This window comes from Mercenaria mercenaria, chromosome 16 (assembly GCF_021730395.1).
Source record: "Mercenaria mercenaria strain notata chromosome 16, MADL_Memer_1, whole genome shotgun sequence".
Taxonomy (NCBI): Eukaryota; Metazoa; Mollusca; class Bivalvia; order Venerida; family Veneridae; genus Mercenaria; species Mercenaria mercenaria.
Genome location: NC_069376.1, coordinates 37,902,043 through 37,929,923, shown reverse-complemented (window position 1 = coordinate 37,929,923; position 27,881 = coordinate 37,902,043). Strand labels below are relative to the sequence as shown.

Here is a 27,881-nt window from a genome sequence, read left to right as displayed (position 1 = left end):
GAGAAAAAGTGTTCCGATATATATCGGAACAGTTTTACTGTGCTGATATATATCGGAACACTTTTTTTCTTATGAAACTCCATAGAGATTTCCGTGTTGATATATATCGCAACAGTTTTGTAAGATATCAGCACAGTTTTGTAGTAATAATGTGTGTTACTATGTATAACATGCTGCAAAGATCAAAGGAAAATTGCCGCACTATGCGATAATTTCTGTTTGAATGCCAGTCTATGAATATACATGAATGAGAAACAAATGCAAATTTAATGTGCCTCATATATAAGATGAACTCTGCCTGACCTAGCTTGTGATGTAACCATGGGCTTGAATACCTTATCATTGATAGGTCTTATAAAATCTAAATGGTCAGTGTGAGTGGATACATGTTGGATAAGAACTGCTTGTTCATTGCATTGTTCGTGAATGGGACTATTTTGTGAAGCACATGAACATTTTTGGATGTGATTCGGAATAAATTAAAGATGCTATATGATTGTCAGAAATACACTTGTAATTTTGGTAGCGGGATAGACCCTCAACAAAAAATTGTGTTAGGTTCATTTTCCTTTTTTCAAATCAGTCTAGCAAATAATCAAGCACACGACCCTACTGCAGTATACTTTTTATTTGTTTAACTTTCTATGCATATTATAAAGTTTTGAAAAATCGGGGTTTAATCAAATTCTACATTATGGAAAAAAGTATATCCAAACGTGCAGACCTACCTTAATTACATGAATGCGGGTAAGTCACGGACCACCCTTTCGTCACTGAAAATAACTTTTATGACGATAAAACACATGCTATTAATAAGCTCAGTAATGAACATAACCTTGTGTCAATAATGAACATAACTTGTCTCATTAATGCAATAGTCGCCACCAGGGATCATGTGGACTTCGAACCCCTTCTTCGCTATATTACCCATATTACCCATCTTCCAAATGTTCCCATCTTTGTATATTTCTTTTAACTAAAGCATGTGCTATGTACGAAACTATACCATGTGACTATGTTTTTAGACCTGCAAAATGTATTGCTCATTCACCGATGTCTAGAGTACCATGAAGTGAGGTGGCCCTGAAAGGTAACCATACGTTGTAAGAAAAAAAAAATATATATATAAACCGATTTTACTTCAGTGAGAGCGGCAGTATTTATGTATTCATGTACAGGGAGGTTTAACCTGGAATAAAGGTATGTGGACATATTAATTTTAATAAACATGTTTTGAAGTATTAAAAATTTAACATATTTTTATTAGTTAAAGTTGATAAAAATAATATGAGCATAGGGTTTCCTTTTTTAGAATGTGAAATTACGAAGTAAAACATTTATCGCATTTTGCATCGTATTATTCAGAACTTTGCGATCGAGATATTCTGGAATTGGATGAAAAATGCAACATCAAATGTTTATGTCAGTTACTTAATTAAAAAAAAATTAACCGAAATGTAATAATCTGAAAATTTCACTGCACTACCTAAACATTTAAGCGCTTTTCGATAGGAATTAGTTTATGATACTTTTTATTTAGACTACAAAAAGTACCATACGTGATATATATTGGCCAGTCATTTGGTTTCAAGTCCTATCAAAATTCCTGTATACACAAGCCAAAGTTAGCAGGGGTTGATCCAAGATGTTTGTTAGGGTGAGGGCGTGGCGGATCTGTGTGCACATCCACTTTGAAGACTTTTGACAATTATACCTTTGATCTGTATGATCTGACGCGTATTCAGCATTGCTCATGTATACATATCTAACACAATGTCATCTTCTAAATTTACAGATAAGTAATTTGACCGAGCTTATAGCTTTTTGATTTGACTGAAGTCCGGTTCCTCCACCTCAGCCAGTATAAGTACTATGTATACCTGCGAGCGAAGCGAGTTTTATATCTAAATAAAACGATTGATGTCTACATTTAAGGCTGTCGGAATGTATACTTGCCGGAGTTAAGGCGACCCCTTTTGGGTCCGCTCATGGTTAGAATAGGACAGTTAGTCTGAAAGACACCCGAAATTAAATCATACAGACAAACAGACAGATAGACAAACATTATGGATATGCAGACAGACAGACAGGCAAAAAGGCAGCCAGTTAGATTAACATCTAGACAGAAACGGGTCAGACAGACAAAACTGAATACAGACAGACATGTACACATACATGCTGTAACTGTGTACGAAAAAGTCTACTGAACTATTCTTTCGGAATCAACTTACTGAAATACTAATCATAAAGCTTAAGGTATAATTGACTTCAAACAACTATCATCATAATCATCACCTATCTCATCGTGATATGAGTAACTATAGATACCAGCCCGTGACCAGAGATTCTTGTATATTGATTTGTATGAAATGACACTTTTCAAGTTTTCGAGGGAGAAGTTGTTATTATCATGCATTACCAAAGTTGTAATGTTGCAGGATTGTCATTACGTTGCCAAGTTACTGTAAGTGTTGTTGGCCATATATGAGAGTAGCGCCATTTTGTTTAGAAAAAACTCTATAGGATATATATTACTGCGTTAATGATTCAGTAAATGGGTTGTGTGAAAGAACACTTCTGCAATACTGATTAATGCTTTTGTTTTGTTTTAAGAAGTGGCTGTTTTGAAAATTTTGATATTTTAAGACGAATTTACAACGCTCTTGATTGCCCTGATGTTTTACCGGATGTTTTGGTTTTAATGCGCATGCGTTCTTTACATATGGCAAAAAGGCATACAGACACTAAATAGAAAAATGAAGCGAAAACGAAAAAATATGGTAGTCGCATGATGGCGGATACAAATAGTCCTCAGTTTTTGCTCTGTAGAGCTATTTTCCTTATTTTCTTTGCATTTTTTTTTTGCCAAAATCACATGACAGATCTATGCTTGACATGTAAGTAGCATTTTCATAATGAAATAACAAACTGACAAAATTTTTCATGGAAACTTAGATCATACACCATCAGTATAATTTGGGGTCTCATTTTTTAGCTGATTTTGCAGTTTGTGTGTTTGACTGAAATTAATTTTTTTTGCATCAAACATGACCCCCATTTTTCTTTTGATTTTTAGTTAGCACTGACAATATTCTTCAAGAAAGTAAGTTACAGACATTTAAAATGGGTCCCGATGTGTACTGCGGTCATTTGGGAATAGGTCAGTTTTATATAGAATAAGGAACAAGAACTATTTAGTGTGTTATAACCAAAACACCGCTCAACAATAAGTAAACCTACATAAAATCATAGTTATAGTACGAATTGTTTTACCACAATAAAAAGATTTTGATCACACAATTTATTGTATAGAATGCCTTGATTAAAGATAGATATGTTATTAATCGTATCTTACCTGAGAAGCCTCCTTTATTCTTATTTTAGTTTGACAAAAAAAAAATAAATAAATAAAAATAAAATAAAAACAGCCGCAAGTCTAGATCCACTCACAAATCAAATATAAAACGTCTTCCTTACATTTGAAAATGTCGTATTTTCTTTTTCTATATGTCAGAAGAGTTTTTTTTTTTAACAAATAGCTGTTGTATATATATTTTTCTCCGACTTGAATGATATCTATCATAAATTTACAAGGGGCGCGGCTTTTTGTCACAGACATTGCTGTTTTAAAGACGCGCCACAGAATAACTGTAGATCTGTTCTTCTGTATTTCTATGATGGTAATTCTACATGACTTGCATGTAAAAAGATGAGAAATACAGGTTGTCAATGTCATATATTAGGCCAAGACAATGTGTTTAATGTCTAAACATTTTATTGAGCGATTGTAGCAGTGTGCACAGCACTTCGTGTATTAAGTTGAGTTTAGACCACGTTTTTTCCTATAGTGTAAGATTGACTTAATACGTTTGCAGATGAATTTGTGAAAACATATCGATTCAAGAGAAGCATACATTTTGCACATGTCATCTTGTAGTATAGATGTATTATACCAGTATTACTAGAATGATTTTCACGAAGCTCATGTTGAAGGAAAAAGGTAGTCACTAGGTTGTGATGGGTCACGCGCCTAGTTGCAAAATTGTCAATGGGCATTTGTTTCGTTTACTAGATTTAAATTGTGTTTTTGACAGGCCATTTCAGTTTTAGTTAAAACCATACAAAGTACATTTAACCGTTTAAAAGTTTCACTCTGTGTAAAAATTTCCAAAAACACTATACCTTACAATGTTGTAAATGCGCCGCAAACTTATAAAAAGACAATGCACTATTAGAGACAACTACTCGTTTATTTACTTTTATTAACTTTTTATAAAGCGAATAGCACCGATTTTTTTTCTATTTTCAGAAAAGATGATGACTCACTTCCGGTCTGCTGGTCTCGTTCTCGTTGGCGCCTTATTATTACAAGCGTCTGCGCAAAATGCCCTGACCGCGGACAATATACAAACGTTGAAAAATAATGGTTACACAATAACTGTGGATGAAGAAAGCAACACTATCAAATACGAACATCATGGTAAGCCCAATCATACGTCCGAACAGGGTTGGGGAAATCCAAACGATGCTGAAAAGGTGAATCACTCATACACGATGCCGTTGAACCCTACTGCTGCTACGGACAAAGGCTGCGCTGGTACGCTCGGAGTTATAGGTCTAGCAGTTAACGGGGGAGCGTTCTATAATCCGTACACAGCATTTGGTTGGGATGCTGTTGAAGGAGAATGTGCCGAAGAACTTGACAGCTGCAGGGGTCACCCATCTCCTGATGGAACATACCATTATCACGGCGTTCCGGACTGTATCTATACCGGTGATCTAAGGGACAAGTTTTTAGGGGTGGCTCTTGATGGCTTCCCTATCTATGGACCTATGGACAATACCGGTAAAAACTGGACATCTGCAGAATTGGACATCTGTCATGGGCACACGTACAATGGGAGATACATTTACAGAGCAACGTATGACTTCCCTTATATAATCAGTTGCTTTCATGGAGGTAATGTGAGACGACAGGGGCAAAATATGCCTTCTGCTCCTCCTGATGATAATGGTCAACAACCGCCGCCGCGCCAAGGTGGTGGAGCTGGAGGTGGAGCTGGAGTTCCTGCTGGACTAGAAAATGATCCATGCTGGAACGCTAAATACCGAGACTGGGACAGCAGGATATGTCACGTGGTTTGTAAGAACGCTGGCCAGGATCTGGAAGATTGCCAGACGAAAGTTACGGACGCAGGCACGACGGTCTTCAACGCAACATGGACGGTGTACATCTTAACTCTTACATTCATTATTTATGTTTCTTTGTAAAAAATGTGAATAAGGACAATTTCGCAAACGGTGTTCAAGCAACTTTGTTGAAACTTGTTAACTGTATCCGTACGCATGTAAAATAAGACAATTTAAAGTCACTAAAATGTATATGCCTAAATAAATTCTGTATTCCTTCAGAAAAGACGAAAATGACGTTAAATACATATATCCTTTATGGCAATAACATTTGGTGTAAGTGCAATATAAGTAAACTAAAGTCATTTTATATTTGAAACATGCGCACAAATATAATATCGAATGCATTAAACTATCTGAATGGTCTACAACATCTCTTATTTTCTGGTTGCTTGTTCGTGATACCCCGATACTTTCAGTCTTCAAGAAAAATGTAAGTACTGGATACCGACAACGTTTTTGATCTTAATAAACACCCGTATTTGATAAACGTAGTTGAACCACCTTTCTTAAACAATTACAGCTATACATGTACAATGCGACCTTTAGCAGAAGATATGTGTTTGTGCGCCGCTCCAAAGATTGTGTAATAAGAAGACTGTGTTAGTGAAAGTGAAATTGTTTGAAGTAGCTTACTTAGAATATATACATGAAGTTTTGCATTTTTTCCCATTTCGGTTGAGTTACTTGCTATTTTGCAGATAGCATTCTGTCTTCTGCTCGTTTACATGCGTTTTATAGGTCGTGCCTTTTTCCAGACAACATTCTGTCTTCTGATGGTTTACGTGCTTTTTCTTTCAGATAATATTATGTCCTTTGCTTGTTTATTGTGGACTGCTTTTCTAAATAACATTATGTATTCTGTTGATTTAGGCCACGTATGTGAGTTTTTCAAATAACATTCTATCTTCCGCTGGTTTACTTGCGTATTTTTTAAAAAAAATAACATTTCGTTTCGTTTTCTGTTGATTTAAGTAACGGTTTACGTAAGATTTAAAAAAAAGACCAAAAAAAAGAAAAGAAAAAAAAAAACAACAAAAATCTGTCTTTTGCTGGGTTACATCCGTTTTTTTTTTCAGGTAACATTATGATTTCTGTTGATTTACATGAGTTTTGGTTTTGGTAACATTTTAGTCTTCGGTTGGTTTACGTGCGTTTTTCAGATAACATTCAGTCTTCTGCTGGTTTACGTAAGGTTTTGAACATAAATCTGTCTTCTGCTAGATCTAGTTTACGTAAGGTTATGTTCAAATCTGTCTTCTGCTACTTTACGTAAGGTTTTGAACATAAATCTGTCTTCCGTTTTTTTTAATATGACATTCTTTCCTTTGCTGGTTTACATGCTGTTTGTTCTCGATAACATTCTGTCGTCTGCTAGTTTATTGCTATTTCTTTCGATAACTGTCTGTTTTGTAAAAATATTTTGTAAAACTTTAAATATAATCGTGCTAAATAGAAATATCATCATGTTAAATATTATCATGTTACTAGGTGACACCATCTTCTGGAAATGTACACAATGTTCTGTTGAACTGATGATCATGTGATATAGATACATGGTTGGTGTTAAGAGAAAGAAATTACATTGTATGAAGAAAGTAAATCAATAAATATGTAACAAGATATCATTATCTCAATTTGGTTTTGTTCTTCCAAGGTATTCTAAAAATAAGAATGAAGATATTTTTAAAGGAAATTATACATTTTGTCCACAAGGAAAAATACTTTTTTTTGCATAAATTTACATATTTTAGATAGCTTTAAGATAAAAATATTTCTAATACCGCCCCAAGAGACCTCAAGGGCATGTGTGGATTACTAAAAAAAGAAGAAATTCATGAAAACCTGTTTGGTTGATGAACCAGGTGACTCTGAATGGAAATACTGAGGTTTCATGGCAGAAGGTTTCTGTTAGCATCTCTGACATATACAAGATCATGAAAACACATACATTGTACGAACGCCTGATCCTAACAGCTATTGTTATACAACAAAAAAATCAAATATTAACATTTTAGCCTTAGATCAAATGTTCAGTTAACTTGTTACGTTTTAAATAGAAATTCTATTTAAGCGTTATCTTGTATAGTATATGAGGTTTTCTCCTGAATTAAGAATTAGAATTGACTGAGTCTGTTCGTTAGAGATAAGTTGAAAAGTCCTAGTAGACAGGAATATGAATCTTACCGACTAGAAAACTTAAAGGTCAAACAGGTGAATGATATTACACAAAATTCAAAAACAAACAAACAAAAAAAACAGACAGTATAAAAGTGAAATTTACATATTCTTAAGAAAACTGCCAGGATTAGCTTGAAGATATCTAAATGAGATTCTCTACAAATGGGTAATATCTTATGTCTATGATTTGTATCCTATAGTTATTTATGTCCTACAAATATCCATATGCAAAAAAATACACAGTCATTTTCATATAAAAAGTGTTTTTACTGATGTAGACAGTACAATCTCCGGTCGTATTTCCTGGCAAACTCCGTCTCTATGTAAGCTACCTATATACCGAGTTTCATTTGAATGGGGCACACCGCACTCAAGTTATTGAGCGGAATACAAATGGTGGCGCTGCCCGCCTGGCCACCCGAACAACGACATTCTGAAATCTAATAACCAGTTTTTTTTAACCTGGTTAAAATGCTTCTGATCATATTTCTAGAATGCTTTTGCCTAGGATTGTTAAACTTCATACGATGATTGCATGTTGCCCTTAGATGACCATTACTTATTGAGGTCTCTAAGGCAAAGGTCAAGGTCATGGTGACCTTTGGATTAAAAACAGTTTTCCGTTTACAGCTAGAAAATAATTTGACCTCAATCAAAGACAGTTCACAACATGATATCCTGTTGTTAGTAAGTGACTTCTATTGTTTTTGATCATAAAGGCAAAACCCAAGGTGACTACATACAAGAGACTGAAAATTGCATGCCCTATTAGTATATCCTACAGGCCATCGAAGGGACATATGTTCTTTACAAACAGCTTTTCATGTAAGAAGTAAAACCATTGATTGTTAAATGATCATATCTCAATCTGTTATTATTCCACTGGACATGTATATAGGGATTATTTTTGTGTCACACACGTTCATAAATATGTCTGAAAAATCGTTTGAAAAGGATTTCAAATAGTAACGCAATACACCAGATACACGCCAGATACACGCATGACCAAAGCTAATAGGTCAAAGGTGAAACAGGTTTATTTCATATCTGCAATAGAACTTCTAAACCACTGAAATGATTTTCATAAACCAGGCACGTGAAGATGGCATGCAGTAAACACACCCCAGTTTGAGGTCAAGGCTACACTTGTAGACAAAGGTCAATGGCTGTATTTCATGTGTTTTATTATATATCGTTTAGACTACTAGAAGCATTTACATCATTAGATGGCAGGCAGAGCGCATGTCCCAGGTCACTATATCTATGGAATCGGGCATTCATTATCACCCGGGCCCGGTTGTTCGAAACTTTAACTGGCTGTTAAACTAACCGCCGGTTAAATTTTTATTCAAAATACTAGACTTGGTGGGACACACTAGTATGATGTTTTGATTTTATTGTAAAGATGTTCATAATTCTTATCTCATACATTTGTTTTTCAAAGTCTTCTACAATGCCGAATAATACCCTAAAAGTTAATCAACCGTTAGCTTAATCGCCTGTTAAAGTTTCGAACAACTGGGCCCTGTTTAGCAAATCTTGTAGATTGATAGACAGAGTGTTGTTGTTGTTACATTGATTAAATCATCCTCAGTATAACTGTTCTTCAGTATATTGTAACATATTTGTTTGAATCCATACTTCTCAGAAACACTTGCCTCCTTGGTTTAAGACTTCAAAGATGTTTCCTCTATACTAAAGGGGCTCTGTCTTTCTCACAATACCCTAAATAGTATTCCCTATACAATCTATATAAATTGGCAATCTTCAGAGAGCTGCCACACGTAGCTAGACCCATTTCAGAGAACTAATCCTTAACTCATTTATAAGAATTACGATAAAACTGCCAAGTGAAAATTAGTCCGCGAGCAACCCTCATTTGCTTTTACACAATGTTTTCGGTTGCAAACTGCTTTTGTTTTTATCACAAGCTGCTATATTTGCAGTCTTAGATATAGTTCCTAGATCGCAAAACCAGGCAAGCATTTCCTTTTAAAAGGAAACTTTGTTAGGATTTATTTTTTATTAACAAGTAATCGCAGGGAGAATATTCATACACACATGATCAACATTAAACCAGTCAGAGTTGCTTCCCTTGTAATTTCTCAGCACTCTATATTACCGGTCACGCAAGCTCTCTGCAAACACAGCTAAAACAGGGACCACACATTGGAGTGGTTTTCTATGATTGAAGTTTTAGACCCCCGCTTAGCGCAATAGGAAGATGTACGGATCGCGGGGTGGTCGTGAGTTCGATCCCCGGGCGGGACGTATGTTCTTCGTGACGATTTGTTAAATAACATCTTTCGCCCTACAACCTCTGATTTATGTCGGGAAGTTGGCAGTTACATGCGAAGAACAGGGTTGTACTGGTACAGAATCCAGGAACACTGGTTAGCTTTACTGTTGAAAAACGGCGTTAAACCCGAAACAAACGAAAACATTAAGTATATAGCTGTAATGTATATGTACGCAAGCATGTAAAGAGTTCAGTACACGCGGTGAGCAGGCAAGCTGTGAACCAACTATTCCGACATTTAAGCGCAAAATGTTTTTCTAAATGAAAGTGTGTACCAGTATATGTACTTCTCTGATCTTTCAGTCTGTTCAACATTAGCATAATAATATTTAACGGATCGCTGAATTACGTTTACAAAAAGCTTACACTGTACGGGAATTACGGTAGGAATGCGCGTTTTTACTGTCTTAGGCAGAATTCGCAGACTATACACAGTATCCAGTCTAACACGTGATCAAGCAGTCAACTGATTCTGCTGGTCAACTGGCTAAAGTAGTTTTTACGTCAAACAGAATCGCAGGATTTAGCCAGTTCTTAAATAACTAAAGTTAAAGAATTTTGTCTTGCATATACACTCTTCTAACTGCCAAGTTTTAATGTAGAGCTCTATATGTATAAACATTCTCAATCAAAAGTCATTTATATGACGAAAATTTATTTTGTGAAATAATTTTGTTTGTTATTTTCGAAGATTATTTAGCGACGTACAGACCTAGCGAAAGGGCGTATGGATTAAAGCAATATAACATTATCGGTAATACGTCAGCACATGCGCGAATCAAGAGTGTAACCATTTTATTCAATTTTAAGTAGATTGAAAATCATTTTAACGAAAAGACAGGATAAACAGAATTAAGGTAAAGGTAAAGGTCTTGTTTATTATAATGTCATCCCTATTGAAAGGGCCAGTCAATTTGGCTTATGAGACGTACACCTTTATTGTGCGTGCTAATTACCTCCCAACTCCTACCACTATGCCAGGCGCCAGGTGGATAGAGGTCGGTACCCATTCATTTAACTAGCTCGCGGCTCACGAACCGGCCTTTTCGGAACGAGTCCCATCACAAACATCCCCCGGACGAACGCTCCCCATGGGGCTCGAACCTTCGATCTCCCGATCCAAAGACGGACGCCTTAACCACTAGGCTACGGTGACCGGTTTATATTAAGAATACTAAGTTATTGTCCTTCTGGACATATTTTTTTCGGCTCGTCTCCGAAAAGTTTAGCCCCCTCGACAAAGCCTCGGGTGAATAAACTGTACACTGACTTACAGGATAAAATTAGTTCATAAACAACAGTAAAATTAAATTCAATATTATATATATATCTACGAATTGTATATCTTCTTCGAGAACTAGAATGACAAGGAAAGACTACTGGATTTTAAACTGATTTACACAAAACCATAGTTACAGTAAAATGCCTTTCGCAGTTACATAATGATTATTGTTTCAATATGGTAAAGTCTTATTGAAAATAAAATACAAAACCGTATGGATATTTATTTTATATTGTAAAAAGTAAAATACAAGAGATAATAAGGTATACTTATCGTGGTTGACTTCTGCCATTTCGTTCTTGCGTCTTGGCGCGTTGAAGTGTTTGGAGACAGCCAACACGCAATCGAGACAAATAGCGCGCCATTACGACAAATATCAGGTACAAATTAGGTAACCAATCAAACGCTATAAAATATTTAACTGACCAATGATACTATGACACTTGATAAAGTTATAAATCTATGAAAGAACATTATAAACAGATGAAACATCAATGATTTATGTCCTAGGTATCAAGTCTTTGATTATTTTCAACTAATTACGTGTTCAGGTTTAATCAAATGTAGAAGTGAAAACACAAAATTACATTTTTGTTATAACCACTCCTCCAACTTTCGCATCATCACTTTCATAGTCGAAACATCAATGGGTATATCCAAAAATTCGTCAGTCCAGCTCAAAAACGTTGGACAAATCGGGACATAGCTTAACGCTCTGTAGTTGTATAACCTATTTGTGAAAAATGGAAGATTGTACACACTTTCATCAGCCATTGAATTCTTTTCGTGAGGTTGCAAACTTTCGTCCCGCCATACTCTAATACCCCTTTCTCTTTCAGTACCTGGAATAGTGTTGTCTAAAACAAATCCTACAACGCCGCCCACAAAAATGCTCGTGCCTAGTAAAACAGACAATATTTCATCTAATACGTCACTTCCGGTATTCCTTGTAACCAGAACGGCAGGCTGACATCGAAGAAAAGCGATACTCCAAGGATGCATAGATTTCTTGGTGAGTTCAGATCAATATACTGAAGGTTAGATAGACCAACCGCAGCTACCATTCCAAATGTCACCATAAACAGTCCTCCGAAAACAGGCGATGGTATTAGAGTGAACAGAGCGGAAAATTTGCCAAAGCAACCAGGAACAACCATAATACACCCCCAACCTGCACAACACGTCTGCTTCCGACTTTTGTTATTCCAATTACACCGATATTTTCACTAAATGACGTTGTACCGTTGCCTGAACCCCATGCTCCTGTCAAAACGCAAGCTATTCCTTCAATAGATATTCCGCTGTTAAGCGCATGTGCTAACCTTGCGCATGCGTAGTAATCACCGACAGATTCTAACATGGCGGCCAACACTCCTGCAACCATGCCAAAAACACCTGCTACGCTTATAGTAGGGACGCCCCACTGTCCTGGATATGGGAATCTGAAGCATTTAGCTTCCCTCATGACATATCGTATCTGTTCTTGCTGCATAACTCTATTTATCAGGGTCATTTGGCAAGATATCAGTTAGGTCTGTATTGTACAAATTGCGCAAGATAAATTACAGTCAGTAATACCGGAAATAGATTGAAGAAAGCAAGCCTGGTCCTTCTGCAGCCGCGTTTTTTGTCAATAGTACATACTGGTATTTTAATACTTTTCAAATATTAACTGAAAGCAAGAACCATCGATGTAGTCATTAGTGCAATCCACCATTGTCCTGAAGCTAGCTGGGATCCTACCGGAAACAAAGAAAATCCTGTAAGAGCTACAAAAGGAACGATTGAAAGAGGACCAATGAACCTTAACACAAACGTCATCACCCCACTTAAACCAATCACAACCTGGAATAGGGATGATATCATTATTGCTCCCTGGATTTCTGGAATACGTGTCATCCAGATTTCTTGTGTCCTGCACTTCCGGGTTCCGGAAGACCTAGTGTAGTGAAGTTGACTTTAGTCCCGTATGTATCTCTCGCTATCTTGTACGGGCATTCCCATTGCGACTGTGACATGATGGTTATTGTTGGTACGAGGAAAGTTGGCGTGCCTCCTTGTACGATTGGTAACCGTACACCAAACGTTGTCTGTAGAATTGTTGCTACACCCGACACAAAAATGATAGTACCAATAACTTCACTGACACCAAGGGTGTCTTTATCCATCCATGCAGAAGTACTCTGCCAGTACCAGCGGTATTGATATGATTCCACCAATAGCTGTCAGATAATGCTGAAAACATAAAACATGTATAGACATAGAAGAAGAAGAAGAAGAAGACTATATCGTATGTTTACTGAAAATATGCTGATGGACTTTGTGTGATTTCTTGCATAATAAATCTTCTTCTTCTTCTTCTTCTACAACTTTTCAAGGTTTTGATCAATTTTATTTGGTACTATTATATGCATATTACAGAAATAATAAAAATAGACGTCCTGTCTCAAAACGTCACTGAAACGTTGTGAAACCTATTTTATAGCTTTGTTTATTTATTTTTTCTTCTTAGAACTTAAAAACTTGGGTGAAATGGTCGGAAAGATTTTTGCAATATTCATGTATTTGCATGTATATAAACTTGATTCGCACATATACATTGTCTGAAGTAAACACGCTATAAATTTTCGGCATATGGACCATAATGCCATACACTGTTTTTCAAAACTTAGTAAGATAGACATTAAAGCTTAAAGTTTATTTGTTGTCTTTATATGAGTCAAATTCACACATTAATTACCTTTCTACAGGTATATACACCATTGTCCTAGAGGTAAATAAACATTTCTACTGCCCTACTGGTACTGGTAGAGATAGTCTTAATGTGGGGTTCCACTGTATTTGTTTCATTACATGACATCAGAAATGAATTTCTATAATACTTTTATTCAAGTTCTAACTTTGGCCCTGTAAAGTTCAGTGTTGAACTGAACTAAAGACTGGTCAAAAGCAGAAACTATATTGGAAGATGACTTATAGAAGGAGTCGTGCAATATAGTAAAATAATCATATCATGTTCGAGGGTAATTCAATGAATAATGAAACTTTCTAAATATATACCAAACTCCAAAACAGTCCGACTTCTTTTCCAGTAAACAAAGAAGATCAAAACGTGTGTTATTATGCAACAAAATTACTGTTTTTACGTCACAATTATTACGTCATAGCGTTATACGTTATAGCGGTTCGCTGGGAAAGTACACCAAACAAATCAGGCAAATATATGACGGACATTAATCCTGAATATCATGTATGGCAGGGATGGGGTCAATTACTTGGTAACGTAATGCATTACCATTACATTGAGATTTACCCCATTACCATTACCATTGCCATTACATCAAATTTGACGATAATGCATTACCATTACCATTAACATGCCATGATAATGCATTGCCATTACCATTATTTTTTTTTAACGTTTATAGTATACTAATCGATACTGTTATTCTGAAAGTTGTCACATGTTATGAGTGTACACAGTAAATAATTACTACTAAATGTACATTGTAAATGTATGTTAATTGTTTGATCTAAAACGTCTCAGTTGTCTTAATTACATTTGATCATTATTGAAACCTCAAAGTTTAAAAAGGTTCTTGTAAAGCCTTTTGAAACCTCCCCTTGGGTGAATTTTTGCTTTAATTTTTTACGCCACATAGGCCTTGGTTTATCATAAAGAATATATCAAACTGTTAATAATAAGTAGAAGAACTTTCAGGACAGGTTATTCTCTTTTTATCAACACATTTTGTTCCATATCACATGTACTTTGTTCACATTCTATTTTGTAGAAGATATAAAGCTTTTTTCAAAAGTATTATGTCATTTTTTTTATGATTATTGTGTCTAACATATTTCTCCAGGATTTGAGTGTTACAAACCATGTACATTTAGAAATAAAGTTAAAATTGCAAAGTGAAAGTAGAGCTGTCAAAATGAAAAAATATGCAGTGTTTCAAAAATATAAAAGTTAACTAGTTTTCATTTCCTGGAGTACCTAGATAAGTATGTTAGACACACAACAAAAACAAATTTAGAGAAAAAATGTGTTTGAAAAAGAAGTTTGATGTTTTCTACAAAGAAGAATGTGGACAGTTGAAGTACGTTGTGTTGTAAGACAAAATACATATTACCGAACAAGATGACCATTATAGAAAGTATCTGCTACTTCTTCTGAACAATTTCGTACATATATGCTAAGAATATTACGGGTCTGTCAGGTGTAATTTCCAAAATGAAAATTTACCCGAGGGGTGGTCTCAAAGGCTTTACTTGTTCCTTAAGTCACTAAGCGTGCATCTGGCTGGCCCAAAGTTTCTAAAACTGCTATTTATAAAAGTCAGGCAATAGTGGCATTTTGCCTTAAAGTTTCCGGATGTATCAGAAGGAATCCAGTGTTTCCATCTTGACTTTGCTGCAATATCCATACAGTCAACATATAAGGTATAACATAATAACAGGCTATTCTTGAGATTGATAGAACAATTATCCTGAGTTTGTAAACCAAAAATAAAACATGACATTTACAAAACATTTGTTTGCTGTATTGAGTTGCCCCAGGCAGTACAGTATAAGGGTACATTTTGCATAGGATAAAAGATTAAAATGCTGAAATGTGACTTTTGATCCTTCAGACATGCTTGTTTTACTATACCAAATTCAAAGGTTATATATCACAGTCCATAACAATAGGTATTGTACTTGTTGTATAGCCTATCCTTCACACCTTCTGTTTGGTCAAACAATGGACTGTTCAACACCTACATTGTGATCAGAGGGTAAATTTATTTATTGAAATATTTCTTTTAAAGACAACAACAAAAGCATGGATTTCCTCAATATGTAAATACGTAATGGAAAGAAATGGAAAACTAATTGACCAGTACCCTCATTTTTTTTAAGATAATGCATTGCATTACCATTACATGTAATGGAAAATAGCCATTACATTCCATTACTAAAAAAATAATAATGCCCATTATCATTATCCATTGCCCCATCCCAGATGTATGGCAGTAGATTTTGTTCGATTTTTATATTATCTTCAATAATCGGACACATATGTGTTTAGTTGTTTATATTTCTGCTCGATTATCGCATACAAATAATTATTTTCATGTTACGTTTGTTCGATTATAAAAAACAAAATGTATTTGATTATCGTACAGACTTTGTTTTTAACTATATTTATATGTCCAATAACTTAAGACATATCTGATACTTTACAGTATATATGCGTTCAATAATCTAAGACATATTTGGCACAAACTTCTTAAGTAAATTGAATAATAAATAATAAAATATATAAGGATATCCTTTGGAAGCTTACAACTAAGCAAAAATAGTACTTAGCAGACTCATTTCGATAGAGTCTATTCCTAAGAGGTTATGAAAAATGCAAAACTCTTCACGCCCCCAGCACCGCTTTAAACAGAAACTGTATCGTCCGTAAACACTGAATGAACTCCCAAAGGACCAGAAACTATAACAATGCTGAATACGGGGATACATTTAGCAGCTGTCACACTGTATCTTAATCTGCTGTTACCAAAATCTTTCTATAAGCGATATAAAATTTGTTTTTTACAGTCTTTTCATGAGAGATAATAAAATATATTTGTTTAGTCTTTTCATAAGAGAAAATAAAATGTTTTATTTAGTCTTTTCATGAGAGAAAATAAAATATGCTTGTTTATTCTTTCCATAAGAGATAATAAAATATGTTTTATTTGGTCTTTTCATAGGAGATAATAAAATGTTTTATTTATTCTTTTCATGAGAGATGGATGATAAAATATGTTTGTTTAGTCTTTTCATAAGAGAAAATAAATACGTTTTATTTAGTCTTTTCATGAGAGAAAATGAAATACGCTTGTTTAGTCTTTCAATAATAGATAATAAAATATGTTTTATTTAGTCTTTTCTCCATATTAAGTCTTTTCATAAAGGATAATAAAATATGTTCTATTTAGTCTTTATTCCATATTTAGTCTTTTCATAAGAGATAATAAAATTTATTATACCTCTCAAGTCTTTTCTCCATATTAAGTCTTTTCATAAAGGATAATAAAATACGTTTTATTTAGTCTTTATTCCATATTTAGTCTTTTCATAAGAGATAATAAAATTTATTATACCTCTCTTTTGCCTACAATGATAAAATCCCATTACCCGATTAAGAGATATTTTGACTATCAAAAACATGTTCAACCTTTTCGACACGTGAACCAGCGAAAGTGACTGTCAGGTCATGTGACCGCGCTGATATTTTGAATGTCATATAAGGGCAATTAACTGCTTCAATTTTTTAGCCATATGATTTCCTCCCTTGTAGTGACATCACTATTCAATGTGTACACAGGCGATTACCGCGCTAAAGATGAAACTGTTAAATTAGATGAATTAAAAACATTTTTAAACATTTTTATGTACAAAATTTTGTTCGGTATAATAAAATAAATATCATATGGCGGCGTGTTTGACGTTGATATTGTCAACCCTAGAAACAGAATGTCACCACTCGGCTTTCGCCTCGGGTGACATTCTGCCCTCGGGTTGACAATATCAATGTCGCACACGCTATCATATGATAATTATATAATGTTTTATTTAGTGTTTCCATAAGAGATAATAAAATATGTTTCATTTAGTCTTTTCATAAGAGATAAAGAAATATGTTTTATTTAGTCTTTTAATAAGAGATAGTTCTAACAGAATATGTTTAATATAAGAAATAATATATCCCAAACAGTGATTTGTCTTTGAATAAAATCATTGTTTGGTGTTCAGATGCGAAGGAAGTATATCATGAGAGCGCATTTGCGTACGTATTTAAACGACAAGCAATGATTTTATTCACGCGCAAATCACTGTTTGAGACATATTATCTCAATTCTAAAATGTCATCAAGGATTATCATGTACGTCCATGCTGATTTCCATCAAATATTTGCCTGATTTCTGTTGATTTCCTTTCTAGCGCACCTGCGATGCCGTCTAACGTTATGACGTTATTATTGTGATGTCAGAAAAATGAATTGTTGAATAATAACACACAGTTTTTAGCCTTTGTTTAAGGTTTAGCCGTATATCACAAAACAACAGATTTTTTTTAGTAAATAAACAGCATCTTGACACACAACTTATCTGTCCAATACATACTTTACTATTCTGTCCCACAGAGTTGGATACTAAAATTATTCAAAATGAGTTGTCCCCCTGTAAATAAGAATGCCATTTGTAAGGAAATAAATGTAAACAATTGTCAAAAACGATGTTTTACCTTATTATTTAAAGTTTAAACATTCGCACGATGTTGCAAATGCATCAAAACGAAGACATGTAACAGCTTTTCAAAAATGGTGAGTTTTTAAAGCCGCTGAACTGTCCAGAAGTGTGACCCCTTCATGCAGTCCCTTTCCGGAATTCGATACATGTAAGAGTAAATTGACAATGGTTTTGTAAAATAATATAAATATTTTATATGCTGTTAAATTTTCATGTAAATCAATGCTTTCTTTCTATGATTTTATGACGTTTGAACTTTTTTCTCCGAAACATGGACCTATACCTTAATAGGAAGGCAAATCGTGTCGTGTTAGAATTGGTCTTTTCATGAGAAAAAATAAAATATGTTTGTTTAGTCTTTTCACATGAGAAAATAAAATATGAAACATACCACGTCTCCTAGCACCATCTTAAACGGAACTGCCCAAATGTAATACATCACGTTGGAGAATGTTACCTAGGGAAGACATGGAACTAACACAAACAAATTCTATATATTACTATTTCAACAGGACTGTTCGGCGTTTCACATACACTACGCCCGCAGTCGCCAGTAATCTCGCATTAAAGGAAAGGATTTGTACTAACCAAATTGCATTCATTTTAGCTCGGCTATTCAAAGAATATGTATAGTTAATGGACTCACCCATGCGCCGGCGTCGGAGTCCCGATTTGATTAAGTGTTTGTATGTAAGCTGTTATTTCAGTAACCACTTGTGGGAATAGATTGAAACTTCACATACCTATTCACTGTGACAAACTTACTTACACTGCACATGTTTCATAATTCTGTATTGCTTTTTACACAGTTATGACCTTTCTGACATAACAGGTTTTTTTTTGTTAAGGTTTTGTATGTAAGCTGGTATCTCAGTACCCACTAATTAGAATAGGTTGAAACTTCACACAATTGTCCTTTGTCATGAGCTGATATGCATTGTACAGGTTCCATAACGCTGTTTTGCTATTTTACCAAATTATGCCCCTTTTTGACTTTAATATTCATTCAATTGACAAGGCTGTTGAATAGTCGAGCGTTGCTGTCCTCCGACAGCTCTTGGTAATTTTTGATAACAGTATTTGTAAATGGTGTCTTTTTTGTCTGGCTGCATTGTGTATTCTTAAAAGAAAACACGGTATTATATAATTCAAAACTGTGCGCATGTTCTTTTTTTGTGGCGTAGCAACGCAGTGATATTTATTAAAAGGACAACTTATTTTCTTTAAAATTCTTCCGTTGTCAGGTGACTATGGAAGCGTCCTGGTGCCAGCAGAGAGATTTAAATTTGTCTTACGTACGACTTACTATGTCCTACGTAGGAGTTAGTATCTCCTACGTAGTACTTAGTATCTCCTACGTAGGACATAGTATCTCCTACGTAGGACTTACTATCTCCTACGTAGGACATACTATCTCCTACGTAGGACATAGTATCTCCTACGTAGGACTTAGTATCTCCTACGTAGGACATAGTATCTCCTACGTAGTACTTAATATCTCCTACGTAGGACATAGTATCTCCTACGTAGGACTTAGTATCTCCTACGTAGTACTTAATATCTCCTACGTAGGACATAGTATCTCCTACGTAGGACATATTAAGTACTACGTAGGAGTTAGTATCTCCTACGTAGGACTGTATCCTAGTAGGACATAGTATCTCCTGTAGGACTCTATCCTAGTAGGACATAGTATCTCCTACGTAGGACTTAGTATCTCCTACGTAGGACATAGTATCTCCTACGTAGGACTTAGTATCTCCTACGTAGGAGTTATTAACTCGTACGTATGTCACTGACTAAAAGACTCTCAAGCATGCGCAGTGGAACAATATACTCGTGTGTACTATTATTTAGTAAGGAAACGTGTGTAATTTAAAACTACACGACATGGATGACTTTATAAAAACATATTTTGCATCTGGTATGAAATACCGTGATATATTACTTTGTCTTGAAAAAATAAATGGGTTTAAAGTTGCTTTACGAAGCCTTAAACGGATATTGTCACGTATGAAGTTATTTAGACGCATAAATAAAAGCGATGAACTAAGTGTTGCTCTCTATGTCATGGAAAATGTAATGACATCCGGCAAACAACAGTGTCCTTATTCAGACATGATTTTTGTCGAAAATAGCATTGTCTCACTAAATTTAAATGTTACTGTGGTAGGCCCCTTGCAGCCTTAAAAACACAGTCATATATGCTGCAATATAGTTAGAAGAAATTTGATTTGTTTTTCATTACTGTAACAGCAGTTCAGTTTGTATTTTCAAAATAATAATAAAATCAGTCATGAAATCAATTAAAGAAAACTTGCCTGTTTATTTTCAAAAGTTAATAAATTAGTGCATAGAATAAATAATATTTTCACCAAAAGAAAATCTGAAATTAACCAAACTGCTGCAAATGCAATATGTAAACATATCATAATTTAATATGATTAAAAACTATACATGACTTAGTTTTCGACTATTTCTTATGTTGAGTTACTATTCAAATCGGAAAGAACTTTCCTTACACTTTTTGTATATAATATTCAAATATCGTCTCTCTCTCTCTCTCTCTCTGAGTCTTAATTACTGTATCTTTTCTCTTAATTACAGTACTATATTTAGCTCATTTTTATATATTTTTTCCTACTGAATTTTGTGATCTATTCCCGAGAATACACTCAATAATAGTGTTCCGAAAAACTAATGTCAAATCAACTTGTGGTCCGACGGTTTTGCTTTCTTTAACATGGTGTGTGTATCTTCTATATATTGTATATGTTGTGAAAAAGAGGAAGAATAGATTAGTATTTAAATACAGTGAAGCATTTTTTGACAGTAAAATCTTTTAATTACCGAATATCACGGCGAATTTATAGGTTTCAGTCATTAAATTTGGGTTTCCTTTGTTTTGTTAAGTTTATGCCTAGAGAGAAGAAATTAAGGACGAGTAACTTGGTAAACATGATTTATTCCCCTTTATCGCTCTTCACAGTAGAGGCTATTATTTTTGTTTTAATACAAGAGCTAATTTCATGCGAAATAACCTTTACAATTATGTTTGATCAGAGTGACTTGATAAAAGAATAATTGACTAGTTGAAACTTACTAAATTTTATAGAACATTGATAATCGTGCCATGCAATCAGGTCTATATAAATGCATTCTTTGTTGTTGGTTAGAAACAGTAGAAAATAAATTAAATATTGCAATAAATGCCTTTTATCAGCACGCAATTAAAAAGTCAACCAGCAATGTTCAATTAACACATGTACCGGAAACGCAAGTAGGACCACAGAACGTTGCAGCGCCGCAAAATAGGAACCCTTACGTATGAGTTACTAAGTCCTACGTAGGAGATACTATGTCCTACGTAGGAGATACTAACTCCTACGTAGGAGATACTGCGTAGGAGATACATAGGAGATACTATGTCCTACGTAGGAGATATTAAGTACTACGTAGGAGATACTAAGTCCTACGCAGGAGATACTAACTCCTACGTAGTACTTAATATCTCCTACGTAGGAGATACTATGTCCTACGTAGGAGATACTAAGTCCTACGTAGGAGATACTATGTCCTACGTAGGAGATATTAAGTACTACGTAGGAGATACTAAGTACTACGTAGGAGATACTATGTCCTACGTAGGAGATACTAACTCCTACGTAGGAGATAGTAAGTCGTACGTAAGACAAATTTAAATCTCTCTGCTGGCACCAGGACGCTTCCATAGGTGACAATTCGTTTAGAGATATAGCTTTGTAAAATCACACATTCACCAAAAACTTATAAAAATAGTTTTACGACAGAAATATAGCTGAATACCATTTCAAATAACGCTATTATAAAAACGCTATTTATTTTGCAGCTTAATCAAACACTAGCGCTAGTGTAACCTGGCCTATACATTAGGACATTTTTTCACAAATGACGGAATATACAAACACTCAATTCGAATGTCTTACTATTTTTGTTATTACATTCATTCTAACATGGAATCCGAGTAACAAGCAGAGGTGTCAGGGTGGAGTTTCATCTACCGAATACAGAACGGGTTTTTGTCTGTCTTCATTATTACAATCGAAAACACAATCTCATTTCACTTCTGTTGACGCGGATTCGTTTTCCTTCATCTTTAGATCAGCTAGGTAAGGAAATCTGCAACACTCAATCCTATTTAATAATCATCCGCATGACACAGTATTAAAACAGGTGATAGGAATAGTCAGTGCGTGCCCGGTGAATAAAATATGCTATATCATATAGCTGCACAGAGATTGATCTATCCTAACTGATGCATGAATTGTGTTATCCACTTGTACCTCTCTACCTGCATTTAATCTTAACATAAAAGAACATCTATTTGTTTCTTAACATGCAACAGCATATACATCTCTAAGGTCGCATTAAGATCAGACGATACGCTGTTCCGTTAGGGCCATAGGCGAGCATTTAGGTAACTCGAAGCTTAAAAGTCAAATTGATGAAAAATAGCCGAAACCACGGCTGTGAAAAAGCTACCTAAGTGTGTACAACGAATTGTTAGTGGTCAAATACCTGAAAGATCAGCGGAGAAAATCTCTGGTGACGGTATTACAGTAAGCAGAGGAGGTTTGAACTGTCTTGTGTTGTCATTTTGTGTTGTTGAAGAATATTCTTCTCAATGTGGTTTTGCAGTTGTGAAATGTCATGAAAATTATCCAAATATCTATGACTCGTTTAGACCCCTTTTGGATGAAAGAAATAAATGCACTGCTAAGATGTGCTTGAAACAGCAGTTTGAAAATTCTGTAGAGCGGAGACATGAAATTTATACAACTAATGTCAGGTTTGAATGGAAGCATTGCTACTAATACCTGTCCGACGTGTAAAGTTTCGAAATATTCGCGCGGTTACATATTGTTTCCATTGAACTATTACAGCAAACAACACAATGAAAACAAAACAACAGTAAAAACTGTTAGAGAGCTAACCCAACGGGTTTCATCGACGTCCAAAAATTAAATTCTTGCAGCGCAAAACCTTTGTTTGTGCCGATTTCGGACAAGCATAAACAGGGGAAAACGTGTAAAAAAGAGATTCTCATGATGGTAAACGTTGTTCCGGGTCCAACGTAGACAAAAATGGACACTGAATTAATTTTAGTCGAAGCCGGAAATGTCCGAGACTTATTAAATCTTTTCATCTGCTTTTTCATTAAATATCATTTTTTCAACTATACTTTACTGTCAACTTGCAATAGGTGCTTCCTCTCTTGATACGCGACTGCATTGACGTTCTGTTTTTATTGTATCATTACGCGTGTTTGACTCAAAGTCGCGATTCAATCCCTGTAAATGAAGGACAAACAACATTTAGAGAAGTACCACTTTTATTTAATTTCGACATAAACCTCTGGTGAACAGGGAACCAGATCATTTCATTCCCGAACTGCATTTGATGTACAACAGACGTACTTTCTATTACTCCTAGATAAAACCATTCAAGACTGGTTGCTCTTTTCAAACGTAGAACTCAAAATTAGGATACACGTGTCTAGGAGAGAATGAAAAAATAAGGTGATGATAGAACTGCCAGACAAATTGAATACAATGGAACAAACCTATCATTAACCTGCCTATAGATATTGAAAAGGACTCAAAGTTAAACAGTCGACTCGTATTTGAAGTTTTTCACAAAGTTATTGCAGACTGTCTCGAACTAGAAAAGAAAATGGAAGGGTGCCATCCAGAGACCGTGACTTCCTACATACACTGCTGTACCGCGTCCCATATGTTGTAGAACAGTAGATATTCTAAACAGAAGGAGAAACCAAATGATAATAAAGCAAATTCACCAGTTAAAATCAAACACATGACGACCCCTGTTTGTTAGAAAGCGCATTGAAATTGTGCGGAATTATGATATTGAAAAGCGGAAAAACGTAAAAACTGACTTGTAATATATTTTGAGCAAATAAACAATATATGCAAAAAACTAACAAAAAGCAGAAAATCATTGACGAACAAATAAAAGCCAATAACGATAACTCGACTCCCCAGAAATAAAAGGTCGTAAGTGAAAACCCGTACTTTTGAGAAACTGAAAAAGACTTAATATTTTGTTTCATAGATTTCTCGCCGAAACGGTTTATATCTATATTTCAACCTCATAGCTTAAGCTTTCAGATACTGACAAAACCGATGGTCATGTATTTATCGAGATGATGACATTTAAGAAATTGTGTATATGCCGTTTTACAGTCGCCAATAATGGAAGGTCGTATATGCTACTTACCCTTTCTACGACCTTTTTACTATATAAATGGTGTACCTAATATCACATAATCTTAAAAGGTTGTAAGTGGCAAATACGACCTTTTTCTTAAGTAGATATTTCTAAATTTGACTAAAATTGGGTCGTAAGTAACAACTACGACCTTATATTATTAACAAAATACAAAATGTATCACTTTGTTCCAATAAACAAGATCACACAATTATGTTTAGGTTATAGCCCTTTAAATGCAGTTTTCAATAATGTATAGGTCATATAAGCTCGTAAGTAACAGTTTCAACTTTATTTTTCTGGAACGTCGAACTGTAGATTGTGACTTGGAATAACTGAATGCAAATGAACTTAAAATAAGGACATTTTTTGGTGCTCGTACCAAACACAGAAAGAAAAAAAGACTACTGAATTTATAAAAATCAAAATTACGTAATGAAATGAAATTCAGTTTATGAATTAATGTTAACCTATGAATAAATTTATTAAAATGGCACTGTTACTATGTTTCTAAAGTTAAAATATGATATTAAAACATCTGACAAGTGAAATAATTCAAAATAATGTCTTAAAATTAGCTTGAAATGTGCGGTTCTCTTTAATCATGACCAAATATATCAAAAATAAGCACACGGATCCATACATTTTATCTCACCATATCATAGGCCATATGTTTATTTACGACTATGAGAAGTTTAATCAAAATCTACATTGTAGAAAAAATTCTTTTTCGCGAAAATATTATGAAAGTTGCGATTTTCCGATAAGCTCCCATTATGAAAAATTGCGCGAGGTCCAAAATTTTCAAATCAATCTTGCAAAAAATCAAGCACACGACCCTGATTTTTTATTTGCTGAATTTTATTCCGAAGTTTTAAAAAAAAATCAGAGTTTAATCAAATTCTACATTGTAGAAAAAATTTCGATCCATACGTGCAGAACTACCTTAAACAGATGATAATATACAGATTAATCTTGCGTGCAAGCGTGATCATGTACGTAATTTTGATTTTAGTAAATTCAGTAGTTTTTTTTGTTTCTGTGTTTGGTACGGACACCAGAAAAATGTACTTATTTTCAGTTCATTTGCATTCAGTTATTCCAAGTCACAATCCACAGTTCGACGTCCCAGAAAAATAAAGTTGTAATTGTTACTTACGAGCTTATAGAACCTATACCTTTTCGAAAACGGCATTAAAAGGGCTATAACCTAAACATAATTGTGCAATCTTATTTATTGGAACAAAAATGATATTTTGTTAATAATGTAAGGTCGTATTAGTTACTTACGACCAAATTTTAGTCAACTTTAGAAATATCTACTGAAGAAAAAGGTCGAATTTGCCACTTACAACCTTTAACGATTATGTGATTTTAGATACAACAATTACATGTATATAGTAAAAAGGACGTAAAAAGGTCGTAAGTAGCAGATACGACCATTCATTATTGGCGACTGTAAAACGGCGTATATACAATTTCTTTAATATCATCATCTCGATAAATACATGACTATCGGTTCTGTCAGTGTTTGTAAGCTTAAGCTATGAGGTTGAACTATAGATATAAACAGTTTCGGCGAGAAGTCTATGAAACAAAATATTTAGTCTTTTTTAGTTTCTCAAAAGTACTATTTTTCACTTACGACCTTTTATTTCTGGGGAGTTGAGTTATCGTCAATGGCTTTACAATTTGTTCGTCACTGATTTTCTGCTTTTTGTTAGTTTTTTGCATAGATTGTTTAATAGCTCAAAATATATTACAAGTCTGTTTTTACGTTTATCCGCTTTTCAGTATCATAATTCCGCACAATTTCAATGTGCTTTCTAACAAACAGGGCGTCATGTGTTTGGTCTATATTATTTGATTTTGACTGGTGAATTTGTTTTAAAGTGTCATTTGTTTTCTCTACACCCTGGCCACTGAATTTTACCAGATTTCCCACTCTACTACAACATTTGGGACGTGGTTACAGCTGTGTATGTAGGAACAGTGTCACGTTCTCTGGATGGTACCCTTCCATTTTCTTTTCTAGTTTGAGACAGTCTGCAATAAATTTGTGAAAAACTTCAAATACGAGCCGACCGTCTAACTTTGAGTCCTATTCAATATCTTTAGGCAGGTTATTGATAGGTCTGTTCCATTGTATTCGGTTTGAATGGCAGTTCTATCATCACCTTATTTTGTCATTCTCTCTTGGAGACGTACATTCTATTACAGCTTTCCTAATTTTAGTTCTACGTTTGAATAGAGCAACCAGTTTTTAATGGTTTTATCTATAAGTGATAGATATTCAGAAGTTAAACGATTTAATTTTGCGAAATGATCCTTTGATGGTGCAACGTCGATCAAGTTTCTGAGTAGAACGTACATCTGTTGTACATAGCATCAAATAAAGATCGGGAATGAAATGATCTGGTTGCGTGTTCACCAGTGGTTTATGTTAAATTTTAATTATTTTTCTCTAAATGTTGTTTGTCTGTCATTTTCAGGGATTAAATCGCGACTTTGAGTCAAACACGCGTAATGATACAATAATACATAACGTCAATGCAGACGCGTATCAAGAGAGGAAGCACCTATTGCAAGTTGACAGTAAAGTATAGTTGAAAAAATGATATTTAATGATAGGCTTCGACTAAAACTGATTCAGTTACGTTGGACCAGGAACAACATATCCGAAACGTTTACCAGCAGCGCGTGCTCACGAGAATCTCCTTGTTTGTCATGTTTTCCCCGGTTTATGCATGCCCGAAATCGGCAAAAAAACAACCCCAAAGCTTTTGTGCTGCAAGAATTTAATATTTGGAAGTCAATAAAACACGTTCGGTTAGCCCTCTAACAGTTTTTACTGTTGTTTTGTTTTCACTGTGTTGATGCTGTAAAAGGTCAATTGAAACAATATGTAACCGCGTGAATATTTCGAAACTTTACACGTCGGACAGGCATAAGTAGCAATGCTTCCATTCAAACCTGACATTATTTTCATATATTTCATGGCTCCGCCCACAAAAACTTCTGCAGAATTTTAAACTGCTGTTTCAAGCATATCTAAGGAGTGCATTTTTATTGTTTCATCCAAAAGGGGCCTAAACGAGTCATAGATATATTTGGATAATTTTCCTGACATTTCACAACTGCAAAACCACGTTGTTCATAATGAGACGAAGTATATTCTTCAACAACACAAAATGACAAAACAAGAAAGTTCAAACCTCTGCTTACTGTAATACCGTCACCAGAGATCTTCACCGCTGATCTTTCAGGTATATGACCGCTAACAATTTCATCCACATGCCGTTTAATTCGTTGTACACACTTTGGTGGCTTTTTCACAACCGTGGTTTCGCCTTTTTTCATCATTTTGACTTTT

At 34.7% G+C, this 27,881-nt stretch overlaps 1 protein-coding gene and 1 pseudogene across 1 annotated transcript; one reads left to right on the top strand and one right to left on the bottom strand.

Moving 5' to 3' along the window:
• The first annotated feature begins 1,083 nt into the window (after nucleotides 1-1,083).
• LOC123540376 (uncharacterized) lies at nucleotides 1,084-5,561 on the top strand. Its single transcript, XM_053526764.1, has 2 exons — nucleotides 1,084-1,200; nucleotides 4,310-5,561. The coding sequence occupies exon 2, from the start codon at nucleotides 4,315-4,317 to the stop codon at nucleotides 5,269-5,271; it is 957 nt and encodes a 318-aa protein (XP_053382739.1). The 5' UTR covers nucleotides 1,084-1,200; nucleotides 4,310-4,314; the 3' UTR covers nucleotides 5,272-5,561.
• Nucleotides 5,562-11,546: 5,985 nt separating this feature from the next.
• Nucleotides 11,547-27,871, bottom strand: LOC123539976 (solute carrier family 23 member 2-like; annotated as a pseudogene).
• Between the last annotated feature and the right edge of the window lie 10 nt (nucleotides 27,872-27,881).